This window comes from Chelon labrosus (genome assembly GCF_963514085.1).
Source record: "Chelon labrosus genome assembly, chromosome: 19".
In the NCBI taxonomy this organism is placed as follows: Eukaryota; Metazoa; Chordata; class Actinopteri; order Mugiliformes; family Mugilidae; genus Chelon; species Chelon labrosus.
In genome coordinates this window covers 10,936,805-10,951,613 of record NC_140352.1, presented here as the reverse complement: position 1 = coordinate 10,951,613, position 14,809 = coordinate 10,936,805, and the positions used below count along the sequence as shown (strand labels likewise).

General features: G+C 42.6%; 1 protein-coding gene across 1 annotated transcript; it reads right to left on the bottom strand.

Annotated features, from left to right (window-relative positions):
• Nucleotides 1–925: 925 nt before the first annotated feature.
• tekt3 (tektin 3) lies at nt 926–6,605 on the bottom strand (the record flags this gene model as incomplete). The annotated part of the gene is made up of 7 exons (XM_084566939.1): nt 926–1,338; nt 2,905–3,059; nt 3,874–4,096; nt 4,919–5,062; nt 5,150–5,220; nt 5,329–5,412; nt 6,036–6,605. The coding sequence occupies 7 exons, from the start codon at nt 6,603–6,605 to the stop codon at nt 1,122–1,124; spliced, it is 1,464 nt and encodes a 487-aa protein (XP_084423065.1). The 3' UTR covers nt 926–1,121.
• Nucleotides 6,606–14,809: the final 8,204 nt, after the last annotated feature.

Genomic DNA, 14,809 nt, shown 5'->3' with positions numbered 1-14,809 from the left:
AGTGTGTGTCCATAGTTTGCTCTGGCTCTGAAAGGTGTTGGCTGAATCAACTCAACGAAATGAAACTGATACTCGAGAGGGACGAAAGCCAGGGTTAGTTAACTCTTTACATGGAGCCGCTCCCTGTCCTGGACCGAAGGGTGGGGGGAGAAGAATGGCGAAAGAAAGAGGCTGACGACACGTTAATGGTACGGGGCCCAAGCCTTATAGGATGGGTGTGGGGCTTTAAAAGTTGCGCCACCTTCGGGTAAGGGGATGAGTAATGGACCATATCCGCCATTAAATACGGATGGTAAAGATATGGATGTCCTTTAAAATTCATATTTTTATTTCAACTGGGGGTGTATGCTTGAAGTCTCAGTGTCAATCCCTCAGTCACGCCCTGTTACATGCTGCTGAACAGTTTAATTTGTGAGATCATAGTGAGCTTTTTAAAGATGTCTGTGTTTGTCATCATCTATGACTGCGTTACCTAGCTAATCCCTGTTATTTGTTTTGAGATTATCTCCATGTGCTACCAGGATCATTGTTTCCACTGGACAGTGACTTATTAAATGTTTGAGAGGCAAAAATGGAATTGAGAATTTTTGTTTAAGGTGTTTGGTTGACAAATGTGGGTTGTTGCCGACAGGTTATATTCATATGCAAATATCTGTTTGAGAGGGATTGTATTATAAATCAGGGCCTCACTTTCAAGATTATCAGAAAATATGTGTCATTCTGGACACTGTCAGAACATTTTACGTAATTCTTTTGTAATCATGGCAGCGCTTCTCTTTCAGTGTTGAGGTCATTCCTTTTTTGCACAACAGTAAGAAACTACTGATAACAACTGGTGATTAGTTTTGATGAGCAACAGAGCTTTAATATATAACTTTTACAGGTGAATACATTTTTGACATTTTAGCAATTGTTTTATTGTGTAAAATGCAATTAAAGTACCAGCTGTATTTTCCCTTTTCATAAATCCATCACAATACCTTATAATCACTTTTTAATATCTTTGTTTATGAAGTTCTTTACATTCAAATGACCCACAATATTGTCTAAACCACGCACAAACCCAACATTAAAACCTTAATTATAATGGTCCTCCCGGGCCCTCGCTCTAAAGACTTGATTCAGGTGTAGCCCACCAGACGGGGCATGCTGGGAAAGCTCTTGCGCATGCTCATGCACTTCTCCTGGTCCAGGAAGAGTGAGTTGGCCTTGATGGACAGGTCATGTTCCAGGGTTACTTTGGTCTTGACCAGCGTCTGCAGCGTGTTCTCGGCCTCCATCAGCCTTTCCTGAAGTTTGTGAATGGTATCCTCGATCTCTCTCACCTCACTCACGAGTCTGAACAGTTAAAGACAAATATAGACAGCTTTGCGTGACGTTTAGATCTATAGGCTACAATATAATGTTATAATATAAACCACACTGTTGGCAGAGAAAGGCAAAATTAATTTATATCCATTGTGTCACAATAGGTCAGTGCTGCATACATTTTGTCACTGGCTATGGACAATGCTTCTTTTACCCAAGCAAAATTATTCTGAATAAAAGTTCCAACTTCAAGGGGAATTACCGTTTTTTACAACCTGGACCATATTTCTGGCATAAAATCCAAACTTTAGTGTCATTTGGAGTCGTTCAGACGATATTTAGATCCAGTGGAGCGCCACGTATATCCATATAGTGGGAGTGACTGGGGCACCGAAACGCAGCCTCTAAATAACACATTATCTGCCACGAAACTTGTTCATTTCACCAATATTTTGTTATGGTACACTAGTGCTATTCCCCGTTGAGTCCGGAGTTACCTGTTATCATCATCTGGGGTCTGTAGATTGACCTACTAACCTCTGACCTGGATGATGTCATCTCTGAGCACCGCACGCACCCGGTACTGATGGACATCCTTACCGTTTTGAGCCAGAGTATACAGATGAGGAGCTCGTTGAAAGGAAGATGCGGAGGCAGAGAGAGGAACAGCTGGCCAAAGAACAACAAACCGCAGCACGTCCGCAAATAGATAACAAGTAACTCCTGACTCAACGGGGAATAGCACTAGCGTATCATAACAAAATATTGGTGAAATGAACGAGTTTCGCGGCAGATAATGCGTTATTTAGAAGCTGCGTTTCGGTGCCCCAGTCACTCCCACTATATGGATATACGCGGCACTCCACTGGATCTAAATATCGTCCGAACGACTCCAAATGACACCACAGTTATATGGGTAAGTAAACGATTGTATTTTATGCCAGAAATAAGGTCCAGGTTGTAAAACACAGTAATTCCCCTTTAACCTTTTTCATGGACACCATACAGTATGTGTTTACGTGCTCCAAAAACATCATTCAGAACAGAACTTTTTGACATGTCAAAAGGAGTTTTGAGAAATATACAAATGCATACATAATGAAATAAATGGTCTATTCCGACAATATAGATTAGCAAAGGTTTACACCACGCATCTCAATCCGACTTAAACATTTTTTTCCAGTCTGTTCCAGCTGAGGTGGGCACGTAAGGCAATAGTAAAATACTATTGTCCATGTAAACACAGCAGCTGACCAACACATCTAATAAATGATGGTTCACTAAAATCTTCAAATCTAGATTAAAGTGAAAAATACGAATTGTAGAGTTAATTGGCGTTTTACAATCCTGTGCACTTTAATATGCACATTGGAAACTGTGTTTTGTTTGTTATCGCTGTTAATTAAACTTGTTTTAATGTTAAATTTGCACATGATTGCAGATTATCACAGAGGAACCAAGCTTACAGTAAGAGAAAGCGCATTTTCACTGAGCAGACTTGTCTTCAGGTGATGTTCAATGAATGGAATCTGCTACTGCCCAACTAGCTCTCTCAGTCTTGGTTCACTAGCTAAACAATACTTGTTGCACAGCTACCTGTGGTGCGGGTTGTCCCTGCAGAGCTCCACATTAGGCCTGCGGGTCCTCTCCTCCAGCCTGGTTTGAGCCACCTTCAGTGGACACTCCTTGTCTCTGAGGGCTTTCTTCAGGGACTCAGTCAGCATCTCAGTCTGGAAGATCTCCTGAAGAGTCTGGATGAAAAGGCAACGCACGTTACTTTGACAGTGAATTTTGTATTAGCTGTGTAACATACAGCAGGTTAGCTAAGGTACAGCAGAGTGCAGTAAGCAAAGAGAACGGAGGACGGACGGACAGACAAAGATTTCAGGATCTTACTAGAATAGACAACAATGAATTAAAAAGCTGCACACTGCAGACTTCAAATCACAATGGCCTGCTTTGTCTAAACCCATTTGATGTAATTTAATTCCAGAGAATCACTACTCCTCACAGCTGACAGGGACTGAGGTTTATTGAGGACGGTGTGCCTCACATCACAGCTGCTGTCAGCGTTCAAACTCATCCAACAGCTGATGTGTAGCCCCTAGCAATTAACCCGACAAGAATGTGATCCAGTGTTGAATACGAAACAAGTAATGGACAATCTACTACCATTCCTTTCTTTGACGGGGACGTTTTATTGTAAACGTGCAATGCACATATTCCACTACAGAGGGCAAATGTCCCCTCCGGCAGCAACTAAACAAATATCTTCCACTTTCTGTAAACAGTTTTTGCAGACGCTGCTGTATATAGCACAGACACTGTTGTGTGTTGGTAGAAAAGGAAAGAGGACACATGATATCTTCCAGATAAGTGGTAAATTTAGTCAACCACTGACTGAAGCAAATAAAAGGATTTTGACCTATTTCTTTACGTAAAGCCACATGATTGTCTCTTTGAAGCATTTTGAATAATCCAGGTTGGTTTTAATTTGCTTTGTGAAATGATCAGAACAGAACTCGGACAGATGATGATTAAAAAGAATTAGTAGAAGGTCATAACCTTAGCCAGGTGTGTTTGCAGACTGTTCTTGGCATCAGCAGTTTCTGATATGCGGTTGGTGAAGGCTACATTAACATTGTTGAACTGGTTCCACATTTCGTTGGACGTGGTGCTCAGCAAGATCTCTATCTCATCTCTGAGCTTGTGGGAGGCAGCGCGCTCGCTCTGGGAGAGCAGGATGTTGTCATCTGTGAACTTTGACCAGGAGTCAGGCAGAGAGATTCTGACAGAGGATAAAGAATGACATGCATTTAGACTCCCACTGATTTTGTACACACTGCATGTGGAGAAGATGTATTCTGACATGTTTTGCCATTCTGGCCATATGGAGATGTTAGTTGTTCCTTCCGTTGCTTTGGTGTCTTACTTGCAAATCGACTGCCATTAAATGTGTCAAAGCCATTCATGGTTCCCAGATGATTCATACCAGAGGCAGATTGGTGATCCCCAGACCTGTGTTCTATCATCTTGAACAAACTTTTGGAAAACACTTTCATATCTCCCTCAGGAGGAATTCTTATAAATTTGGCGATCCCTAAAAGTTTGATCTAGTGTGATATTCCTCTTAAATCTAATAACATTCAGCCTAAGCTGTGGAATCCTTTCATGCTAGCACAACAATCTAAGAGGGTGAATATGGGAAACAGTTACAAACAGTCTTGAACCTTGTGATGACAGAGGAAGCTGCAGATGAAACTGTCATCAGGGTAGCAAACAGAAGCCATCAGTAGGTTTCTTGGGTCTTTATCAATCTTTACTGATTTGGTACTGGTAATGCGGCTGCTAGTTTTGGCTTGGTAGGTCAGAAACATTGGATTTGAAACAACGCTACCATGCTGAAATCCATGCACTATGCAAGTAAGTACAGTGTACCAACAGAACTATCCTAAATAAGACATCCAGCGAATCCCTACTGTATATTGTGGTAAACACAATATACAGTAGGCCAGAAGATTCCAAGCTGGTTTAAACAAACGCAAGTGTCTGCAGCTATCCTATTTAATAAAATGAAACCGTTAATATTTGTTCATGTAACTGTACTCACGAAGGGTCTAGTCGGTCAATCCCTCTGTAATAGCCGATACCATCCGACGTGTTCCTCAAATGGTGACACCTGTCATCTATCCTCTGAGCTCTCACTTTGTCACTCATGTCTCTTTCCAACTCATGCTGGACTGCTCGGTTCGACCTGAGGAGCCCCACGAAGGAATACAGACTCAAAAAAGATGAAAGATTAAAAAAAAAGTTGTTAAGTACTCGATTTAAACAGACTTACGCCAGCTGAGCAATGGCTCTGTCCAGGTGTCGCCTCATCCTCTCCTGACACGACTTTATAACTTCCACTTCCTTGTTGTTGCACAGGCAGAAAAGATTAACTTGTTCATTTCTGCACTCAGGTTGGTATCAGAAGACAGAACACATAAAGTGTCTGCAGTATGACCACGTTCATTTTACCTTTATGAGGTCTTTCTCAACATCATCATGAACAAGATCGATGGACATCCGCTTCTCTCTGTGGTACAAACACTCTTGAGACACCTATAGACAAAATGTATGTACGTTTATCAGCACTCACTCATAGCCAACTTAATTCAACATTTGAGCATATGTTATAAGCATGTACGTCAAGTACATGTCCCTGCATGCATACAATGTATGTATCCAACGTGTCAAGTGCATACTCCAGTTTCAGTTACCTGGAGAAGCCTCTAAGAAAACCTTGTGCCATACGATATTTGCCTAGCAAGGCGTCCCTGTCATCAGATCTCCAGCCAGATCAAGTTGACTCTCTCTGGGTGACCAGTGGTGCTCTAAGAGGGCACTAAGGTGACCTAGTTAACAGTCTGACCCCCACAACAGCACTGCTGCGTTATACAGTGTTGTGAAGGATGAGACAGATACTGTTGCTACAACTAAACACTCAAAACTGTTTCACCACATATACAGTGACGCACCGTGACACACGATATACATGAATAATAATCTGCATGCACTCAACGGTGGTCAGGTGTTAAGATTAGAAACGAAATGGAAATATTTCATGCAAAATAATCTAATACCACAACTGAAAATCTGTTTAGTACAAAAAAAATCTATGTACAAAAGTCCAAATATTTAAAGTAGCATATACATTCATTGATGTATATTCCATCTACTCTCACCTGAAGTGGCCCCTCAGTCTCTGCCAAGGCTCTCTCCAGCCTCCTCTTGACCTCATTGACAGCTGCTATCTCTGTCACCATGTTGTCAATCTCATGGCTCAGCTCAGACCTCCAGAAGACAATGTCGTTGAGCCTCTCGCCAATGTTCTTGCTGGTATTTTCCTGGGTCCGTCTAGTCTGCTGCTCTTTATCCTGCATCAGCCTGATGGTGTCTTGTCTCAGCCTCTCCGCGCTTTTCCGGGACGACTCAGACTCCCTGTAGTTGCTGTAGTTGGACTTGTACCAGTCGTCCGGGGTGTAGCGGGTGCTCAGCGCACTCCTGTTGGATGGGTAGAACATGGTCTTGGCTCGAACCAGGTCTAAGTTCTCTCGTTGTATGGAAGACAGGGATGGGACAGTGGTGCTGCTCTTGAAGTAGCTGTTGGTCCTCCACAGATTGGCGTTGGGATTCATGGTCAGGGCTGGCTGGGTGTTGCGATAGCTGGATGCCATGGTGGAGATGGCAGGGAGGAAGTGGCTGGTTTTTGGCCGAGCATACGTGGCTGTCAGAGTGGATCCAATCAGCTCCATTTTTGACTCCTCTTTGGATGACAATGGTCCAGTTAAAAAATAAAAACTACTATTCACAACAGTAAGTATTTACAGATTCTTATATTTAATGCAGCTATTTAACCTTTGTCAATATAGGAAATGTAGATACGTCTTTTAGGCATTCACTACAGTATGAAAAGAAGTAGTACAGAAAAAATGCCACACTCAAAGGGTAGGGATTAAGTGTACTGCAATTAGACTTAAAAGGCAAAAGAATTAAACAAAGAAAGGACTTACCAAGATAAGAACTTATCCTTTGGTACACAGTATCTTCCGACCTACCTCTCAGCCGTGTTTACCTGAGAATGAGCTCAAGAACACACTAAAGGTAAACTGGCATGCATAATAGATAGACAAGTTTGCAAGTCATTCATTCAGCCAGCCAATGGTGGTGCACAGCCCCGGACTGCAGGAGCTGGCCTTGTCCAAGATTTCTGTTGACACAGAAGCGGTTGCCATAGGTAACTGCAACACTGTGCACAGGAGTTTCAGATTAATGGCGACCAGGTGCTTTTACTTTGTACCAATAAATGTGTTGGTATTACAAAGTGTCCCTACAGTGTAGATAATATTTATCTGTTTGTAATTTATCTTTTCTTGTTATTGTATTTCTTGATTTGTGCTTGTTGGCCCTCTGCAGCACTACATTTATTTATTGTACTTAGATAAATACATCTTACTTTGCACAAGAGTGAAATACAATCAGCATGAGACTTCAATAGGATTTCTGTGATGCAAATCCTTGGTGCGTTAATCCTCCATAAATCCTGTGATTTTTGTTTCGATAGCTGCTCCACGTTCTCTACTTTCATTATTAAAGGTCAAAGTGGCTTAAAATATAAACTTGAACTTTGGGATTTAAAAAAATCTTGTTAAATTCACATTTTTAGGTCATCTACCTTTGAATTCCTTGCTACACAGTAAAGAATCTGGGCTTTGTTTCGAAGCAGAGGATTTCAGTTGATCTCCACGCAGCATCAGATAGCTCGCTGTCACCCTGAGAACCTAGCGGTCTGTATGGATTACAGTCACCTCTTTAATGATTTATGCCACAGGAAGAGTCCACACAAACCCCTGGTAGCACAGAATAATAATCTGTGTTGTGTTACCTACCATTGGAAATGAGGATCGTTTACACTAATCTGTACCGAGGGGGTAGGGCTGGACAGATGATAGCCTGGTTTCCACTACAGAGACAAGCAAAGCTGTAGCCAGGAGTTACTCAGCTGGTTTACTTTGCCCAGAGCAAAATATATACAGATGATTGCACTGGTGTTTGACAGCATTGGTATTTTGTCATTTCAACTTTCGAATTTAAATTAGCTTGTGCTTATAATACCCATAATATATCGTCTTCATGTCTTGTTATGTTTTGAAATCACATTGTTGTGGTTATGACAGGTGAGGGGAGCATTATATTCAGTGTACATGTACATATACCAAACGTCAACCACCAGGGATGAAAGATGAAGACAATGTGAGGTGCCAAAAACTGCAGTACCGCTAATGTCCACTTGAGGCTCACTCCAAAAATTTGTCAATCCCCGTAGACCTCTATGTTAAAAGGGAATTACTGTTCTTTTACAACCTGGACCTTATTTCTGACAGAAAATACGATCGTTTACTCACCCATATAACTTTGGTGTCATTTGGAGTTGTTCAGACAATTGTTAAGGTCCAGGTTGTAAAAAACGGTAATTCACCTTTAAGGAGACGTTTACATCCTTGTACCATAAAGTGTTTGTCGCTATAGCTAATTTTTCAGTTCATAAGAATTTTTGTGCAATTCGCTGGATTAAATTATATCAAGACTTAATGTTATGCATGCTTTCGCCCTCTAGGTAAGGCCCTGCCAAGATGGCGACAACCGGCGGCACCAGCATTGGGCTTCAAAACCGGTCTTCAGAAAACCTATGGCTGAAGTTGCAAAAGGTTAATCCATCTATATATGCTTTATTATTTCGGTTCAATTAACTTCCATTTCCTTAACATCTTTATCCTAGCTGAGAGGCAGGACTGGTTGACAGTCCATCCCAGAGTGACCAACCAACCATTGCACTCACATGTACATTATTCATGTACATGTGATTAATTATTATTCATTTAGAACCCATCAACCCTAACAATAAATTGACTAATGGTGTTTCTTGGCAAATAATTTACATAACAAATCTCACCAAAAACTATTAGTCCTAATTACTATCAATAAAACAACAAATAAAACAACAATATTTTAAAGTAAATGTCAAAAATTCATTAAATTGCGCCTTTTGTTCAAAACACACCATGTAATCTCACGCTTACTAACGACTGGCTGGCAGTTTTATGTGTCTTGCCCTGAAACCTCCACTGTGTCCGGTGTTTACAAGGGCAGTACTCGGCAGTGCCGCTGTTTTGCAGCTTGCACTATTGTCATAAACGTGGAGGCTTAGATTTAGAACGGAATGGCGCGCCGGTGCTCCGCCCCTACGACGTGCAGCATCGCTTAACATGGCCAGGTTGAAGAAGGCCACCCCACATGCCTCCGCTGCCCTGACCTCAGCCGCTATAAATACGCCCCAGAAAAATATGAAAAGCCAGCCCTCGTATGAGGATAGAGCTGCAAGTGTCTGCTAGAAAAGTGCTTCCTTGTCAATCTCCCCACTGGCCTGCGATCATGAAGGAAATGCTAGAGCTGCCTATATATACTCCTGCCTTGTGGCCCGTGAGAGTATGTTGTGAATTACTGCATAGTAGAAATGTCTTAGGGAGCAAGCATGCTGTCCACTCCACTTAGAACAGTGGAGCTGACGTCTGTAATGCTCGTTGGAGAAAAAAAAAAAAAAACTCAGTGAAAGTGGCTTTTAAATTAAATGTTGGCTTGAAATGCACAAGAAATGATTTCCTTCCCTTATGTGGTATCGTAGCCACTTAGCAGTCAGTCTGTATTGTTTGTGGATGAAAAGTGGCTCGGGCAGGAAAGTAGAAGTATCATAATTTCTGTAATTTATGTCATGGGGTTTGGCAGAGGTGTTTGGCCCTTGGAGTTTTCTCTCATTTCTTGGCTTGGTTCAGAAATGCAGTGAATTCTCAGTTTGGACAGAAGAGGCAAAATAAATGATATACTCAACCTCAAGTCAGCATTCTCGGGTGACAGTGGCTCGTATTTCATCGATTACCGAGCTTGTGCTGCCTCGGACATATGTTCTGTCTTTTGCAACATAAATACTGGAAGACATTCAGATGTGTCATGTCTAGAAGCTCAGTGATCGGTTTTAATTAGCGGCACGGCGGCTGCCAATAGCTGCAGACACATAGTAAGTATTTAAGCCTTTTTTCTTGGATGACTCAAACACCAGCAGCCCCTGGCTGTCAGTCCACAAAGACAGTACAAACAAGAGCAATTGTTGCATTATAACTGAGCTGCCAGACGCTGTTAACCAGAGGCCGATGCTTTGCAACATTAAGCTGGATTTATACTATTGCACTGGCCCTACGCAGAGTCAACGTTGCAGCCTATGTCATTGTAAGCATTTATACTTGGTGTGTCAGCATCATTCTGCAATAGCATCACTTGTTAGTCGATAGATAGTTTCTATGTGTAATGCCAATTGGAAGCGGACCGTGTTGCAGTTTGAGCTAATAAATGCCAATCAACAGTTAATTTTATTGTAATCACTGCAACACAGGAAGGAGAGAAGACTAGTGTCTAGTGTGATTAATCGAGTAGTTAGTGTGTAGTATAAGGTGGCTGAGAGAGCTCAACACACTGCAGCTTGAGAAAACACATGCAAATAGACTAGATGCAAGTAAATTAAAAAGAAGTTTTGATCCATTTGACAACAGGTGCACTGCAAATACTCACAACACTAGCAAACACAAAAACGCACTGCAAAAAGCGCGAACGACATTAGAGCTGTTTCCAGAACCCTATGGAGTGATGAATTGCCCATAACTAGAAGCACTTGTTGTTCAGAGTTTTATGACTTTTGGAGTTGTTGACGTTTGCTACTGGTACTGGTGAGTGGAAATGAGCAGAAACACAAGCTGTTTTTCTGCTTATTATTATTACAGTATTTTGTGTTTGCTGGTGTTGTGAGTTTTTACAGTGCATTTGTGTGTTTGCAGGTGTTGTGAGTTTTTACAGTGCATTTGTGTGATTGCAGGTGATGTGAGTTTTACAGCGCATTTGTGTGTTTGCAAGTATTGTGAGTTTCTACAGTGGATTTGTGTGTTTTCTGGCGATATGAGTTTTTATAGTGCATTTGTGTGTTTGCATGTGATGTGAGTTTTTACAGTGCATTTATGTGTTTGCAGGTGTTATGACTTTTTACAGTGCATTTGTGTGTTTGCGAGCAGTGTGAGTTTTTTACAGTGGATTTGTGTGTTTTCTGGTGATATGAGTTTTTATAGTGCATTTGTGTGTTTGCATGTGATGTGAGTTTTTACAGTGCATTTATGTGTTTGCAGGTGTTATGACTTTTTGCAGCGCTTTTGTGTGTTTGCAGGTGATGTGTGTTCTTGCAGCTCATTTTTGTTCTTGGTTGTGCTGTAAGTACTAGCAGTGCACCTGTTGTCAGATGTTTTCTTAATTTGCACGTGTTTTCCCAGGTTGCTGTGCGCCCTTGGCCCCGGTGGTAGAAGGCCGAAGGAGGAATCATTTTCTGTATTTGTCCAGCCACTGAGAGACATGAATGAGACATTTTGGACCAATTGTTCTGCTTTACCATGAAGAGCAGTTACATTTCTGGGCCCTAGACCTGACCCAGAAGCATAAATCTCGCGTTAGTAAGGAACTGCTGTGATAGTTGCAATATTAAAGAAGTCATCTCAACCCAGGGATTACATTACGTTCTCACGGTTGATAGAGGCATACAGCATAACTGACCTGTCAACAGTTCTGTTCTTTCAATACTGTATGACGCAATACACACACACACCAACACACTCCCCAAGGCCTTGACACATCCTTCACTTTTCACCGCTGGCCTTGGGCTTATCAGGTAAGAATAGACAGAGGAGGAGGTCAGAGGTGTTTTCTAAACATTCCCACCCAGAGAAAACAAGGCCTCATCTGTTCCCGCCCTGGGTGTTTTTTTTTTACTTCTACAACCTGGCACGTTTCCTGTTCAGTCCAGCGCTCTGGTCACACCACAGCTTCCTCTTTCTTAAAAAAGATTCTTATCAAGAGTCTCGCTGTTTTCAACGGTGGATTGTCACTTCCTAATTCCCAATTGTATCACTGGGCAGCACACATCCACAAAATTTCGTTTTGGTTCAAATCAGTGGATCTGCCGTTGTGTAACTTAGAGGCGCAGACATGTGTTTCATCTTCCCTGACTGCTTTACTTACCTCTTCTATTCCATTCAGCCTCTCTGACTTTACAAATAACCATTGCACACTTAAAATTTGGTATCAATTTAGGAGCCACTTCAAATTTAAGTCAGCATTTACTGGTCCCAAGATGAGATCCTTCTTCACTGGAAGTCAACTAAAGCTCCCTTAATGTAAATTTGACATCGGTTCCTGTTCTAATATGCCTTACCTCCTAATAAAAACATATATATATATAAAAAAAGAGTCCCACTGTGCTTTGGTTTGCTCCTCTAACTGCATGGTTCGACGGGCAGTGTACAGGCCATTACAATGGCATCAGTTTCCTCTCATGAATTGTAGATGGAGCCTTCTATGAGGAGGGCGGCCACACCTGGAGAGGAACACGGGAGGGGAAATGAACCATTAAATCGGATGACAGTATTAGCGATCCCCCGCTGAGGTAATGGAGCATCCAGAAGGGAAAATCACAGGAGCCTCCGGGGCTCATCTTAAGTCGGCAACAGTTGCCAGACACGGGGCTGGTGGTGTGTGGTCTGACTGTAGCCAGGATACGCCTCTTCATTTGCTCCTACATAACCCAGGCTTTCTTCTGTAGCAACCAAGCATGGTGTTGACTGAAATTTGTTGTGGTGATAGGTGAACTTTTGGCGAAGCGAAGTGGGCAGGTATCAAGGTGGACCAATCTCTGCCACTGTAGACAGCTGTGGGTCAAATTGTAGGGGAGGCGGTCCGCTAATAGCAGGCCAACCAAAGTGTCCTTGGATAAAACGCTGAAAATGAAGTTGCTCCCAATGGTGCCTTGGTCCCACCACCAAATTCACCATGCCGACAGAAAAATGAAAAAGGAAATTTGGGTCGCCTCGGCAACCAGAGCCTGGAATGTCCACTAGCGAACTGTGCGCTACAAAGAGATGGATACTGCTAGCTATAGTGTATGGAGTTTTAGGTTTTGTTGTCCTTTTCTTTTTTCGTGGTATCCTCAGATAAATTATGTGTGTTGTTGTATTCTGTACTTATGTCATTGTCAACCAATCCAATGACAAGACCAGCTAGCAGAAAAATGTAGTGTACTCTACGAGCAGGTGGCTGCTTTGAGCAGAGCCGCATTCATACGACATGCGTACATCTGTGCACATCTGCTATGTTCCTATCAAGAACATACAGCTCATGTTGCGCGGCAATGTAAACCAGTTAAGATGCTTGCATGCTTTGTGCGTGTTTGTGTGGGGTTGCATGGTAACTGCCCACTGTGTTTGCAGATTTATGTCCAAAGGTTGAGTGGAAAAGCCTCTGACGGTGCCATGGTGTACTCTATAGGCTCTTCACAAAGAAAGGAAATTGATTCCTGCATTGGGTACACAGAAGAGGAAGAAGGATGTGGACAGACAGTCAGGCAGCAATTGATGTTTCGTGGCCGTCTGTGAGACAGAACTGAAAACATTTTAGCTTTCCTTAATTTTGTTCTCCACATTACGAGCAATCTCTGCCTTTAAACGTAATTGATGATGGGATGCCGGTAGTTAAATAGCGGCACAGGATGAATTTGGCCTCTTGCCTCCTGTTTCACTTCCAAAGCGCATGGATAATTATTCTTTCGTTTTCCCAGGGACATCAAATCAAACACGTTCTGCTTATTGAATCAGCTAAGCAGAAACATCCCACACGGCTTGTGATTGTTTAAAAGATTAACAAGAAGAGTTCAGCCTCAGTGTTTGTGTCTGGCGCCTGCCGTATCTGAAACAGGCACCACAACGAGCGCTACTGTAAAATAAATAAAATGCAGTAGAGAGAGATTAGGCTGATGTAGTGGCTGGCTGTCATGCGTCGGAGCAGGGGAGGGGAGGGCAACGCGTGTCTGACAGGACAGGCGAGGGGTGGATGGACTTTGGCCATCCCCCACCCTGTGATCAAGGCTCCCAGTCGCAAACTTCCAGAGTGGGACGAGGGGCCATGAATGCAGGGCTTTGTCCAGTCCGTGGTCATCACATTCCACTGGAGCCACTCTGCGGCGTGCAGCAGAGCGGAGGAGAGGGCAGGCCGGGGCAGAGAGAAGGGAGGCCTGGATGAGAGACACTAAACAGACTGTCTGCCTGTCACATCGCCACGAAGCATGAAGATCATATCAAAGATGTTTGTGATTCTGTGCCTTTTATGCAGAGGAAGTGATCCTTGTTGTTGTTTTTTTTTTTAATTGCTGTTGATTCCTCCTCTCTGTGCATCTCTCTGCAACTTAGTTTCTGCCCAGACCGCCAATGGTGGAAATCTCTCCTTCTGCAAAACCCCTTATCTTCATTTCCTGCGCAACAGCTCCTCTAGTGGTCAGCCAGAAAATGTGTTCTACCAGCTTGTGGAGCAAAAGGAGATTCTCTTGCAGAAATGGATGCAGAAATCATGTTTAAATCTCTGGCTCGGTTAGATGGTATGAGTCACAGAGCTGCAGCCTATTTATACTGCACAGAATAGTTGAACGATTACTTTCCACCTCTCTTGACGTGCCTGTCAATACTGGTCTTTTCATTTGAAACATAACAATATGTCTTTTTATGCTTTAATGCGAGTTGTTTTGAGCCTTTAAGCAGTTCCAGCGGCTATTAACGGAGTTAACAATGTGCCTTGAGGTTACAACTGGTCTGGCGCTTGTAATTCTAGTTATTTTTGGCCGAACGTTTATAAAGGGGAAAGAGGTCTAATGTTTCCGTGCTGACTCAGGAGTTGAATTATTCACCCTGGGCGTGTGTTTCACTCTCACACTCAGACCTCCACCCCAAATTAGGAAAAATGCAGCCTGTGCTTGTCATCCAGGCAAGACAGGAAGGGAACATGAATGATAGAAACCTCGGATGATTGCGCCGTGACTCACGATCAC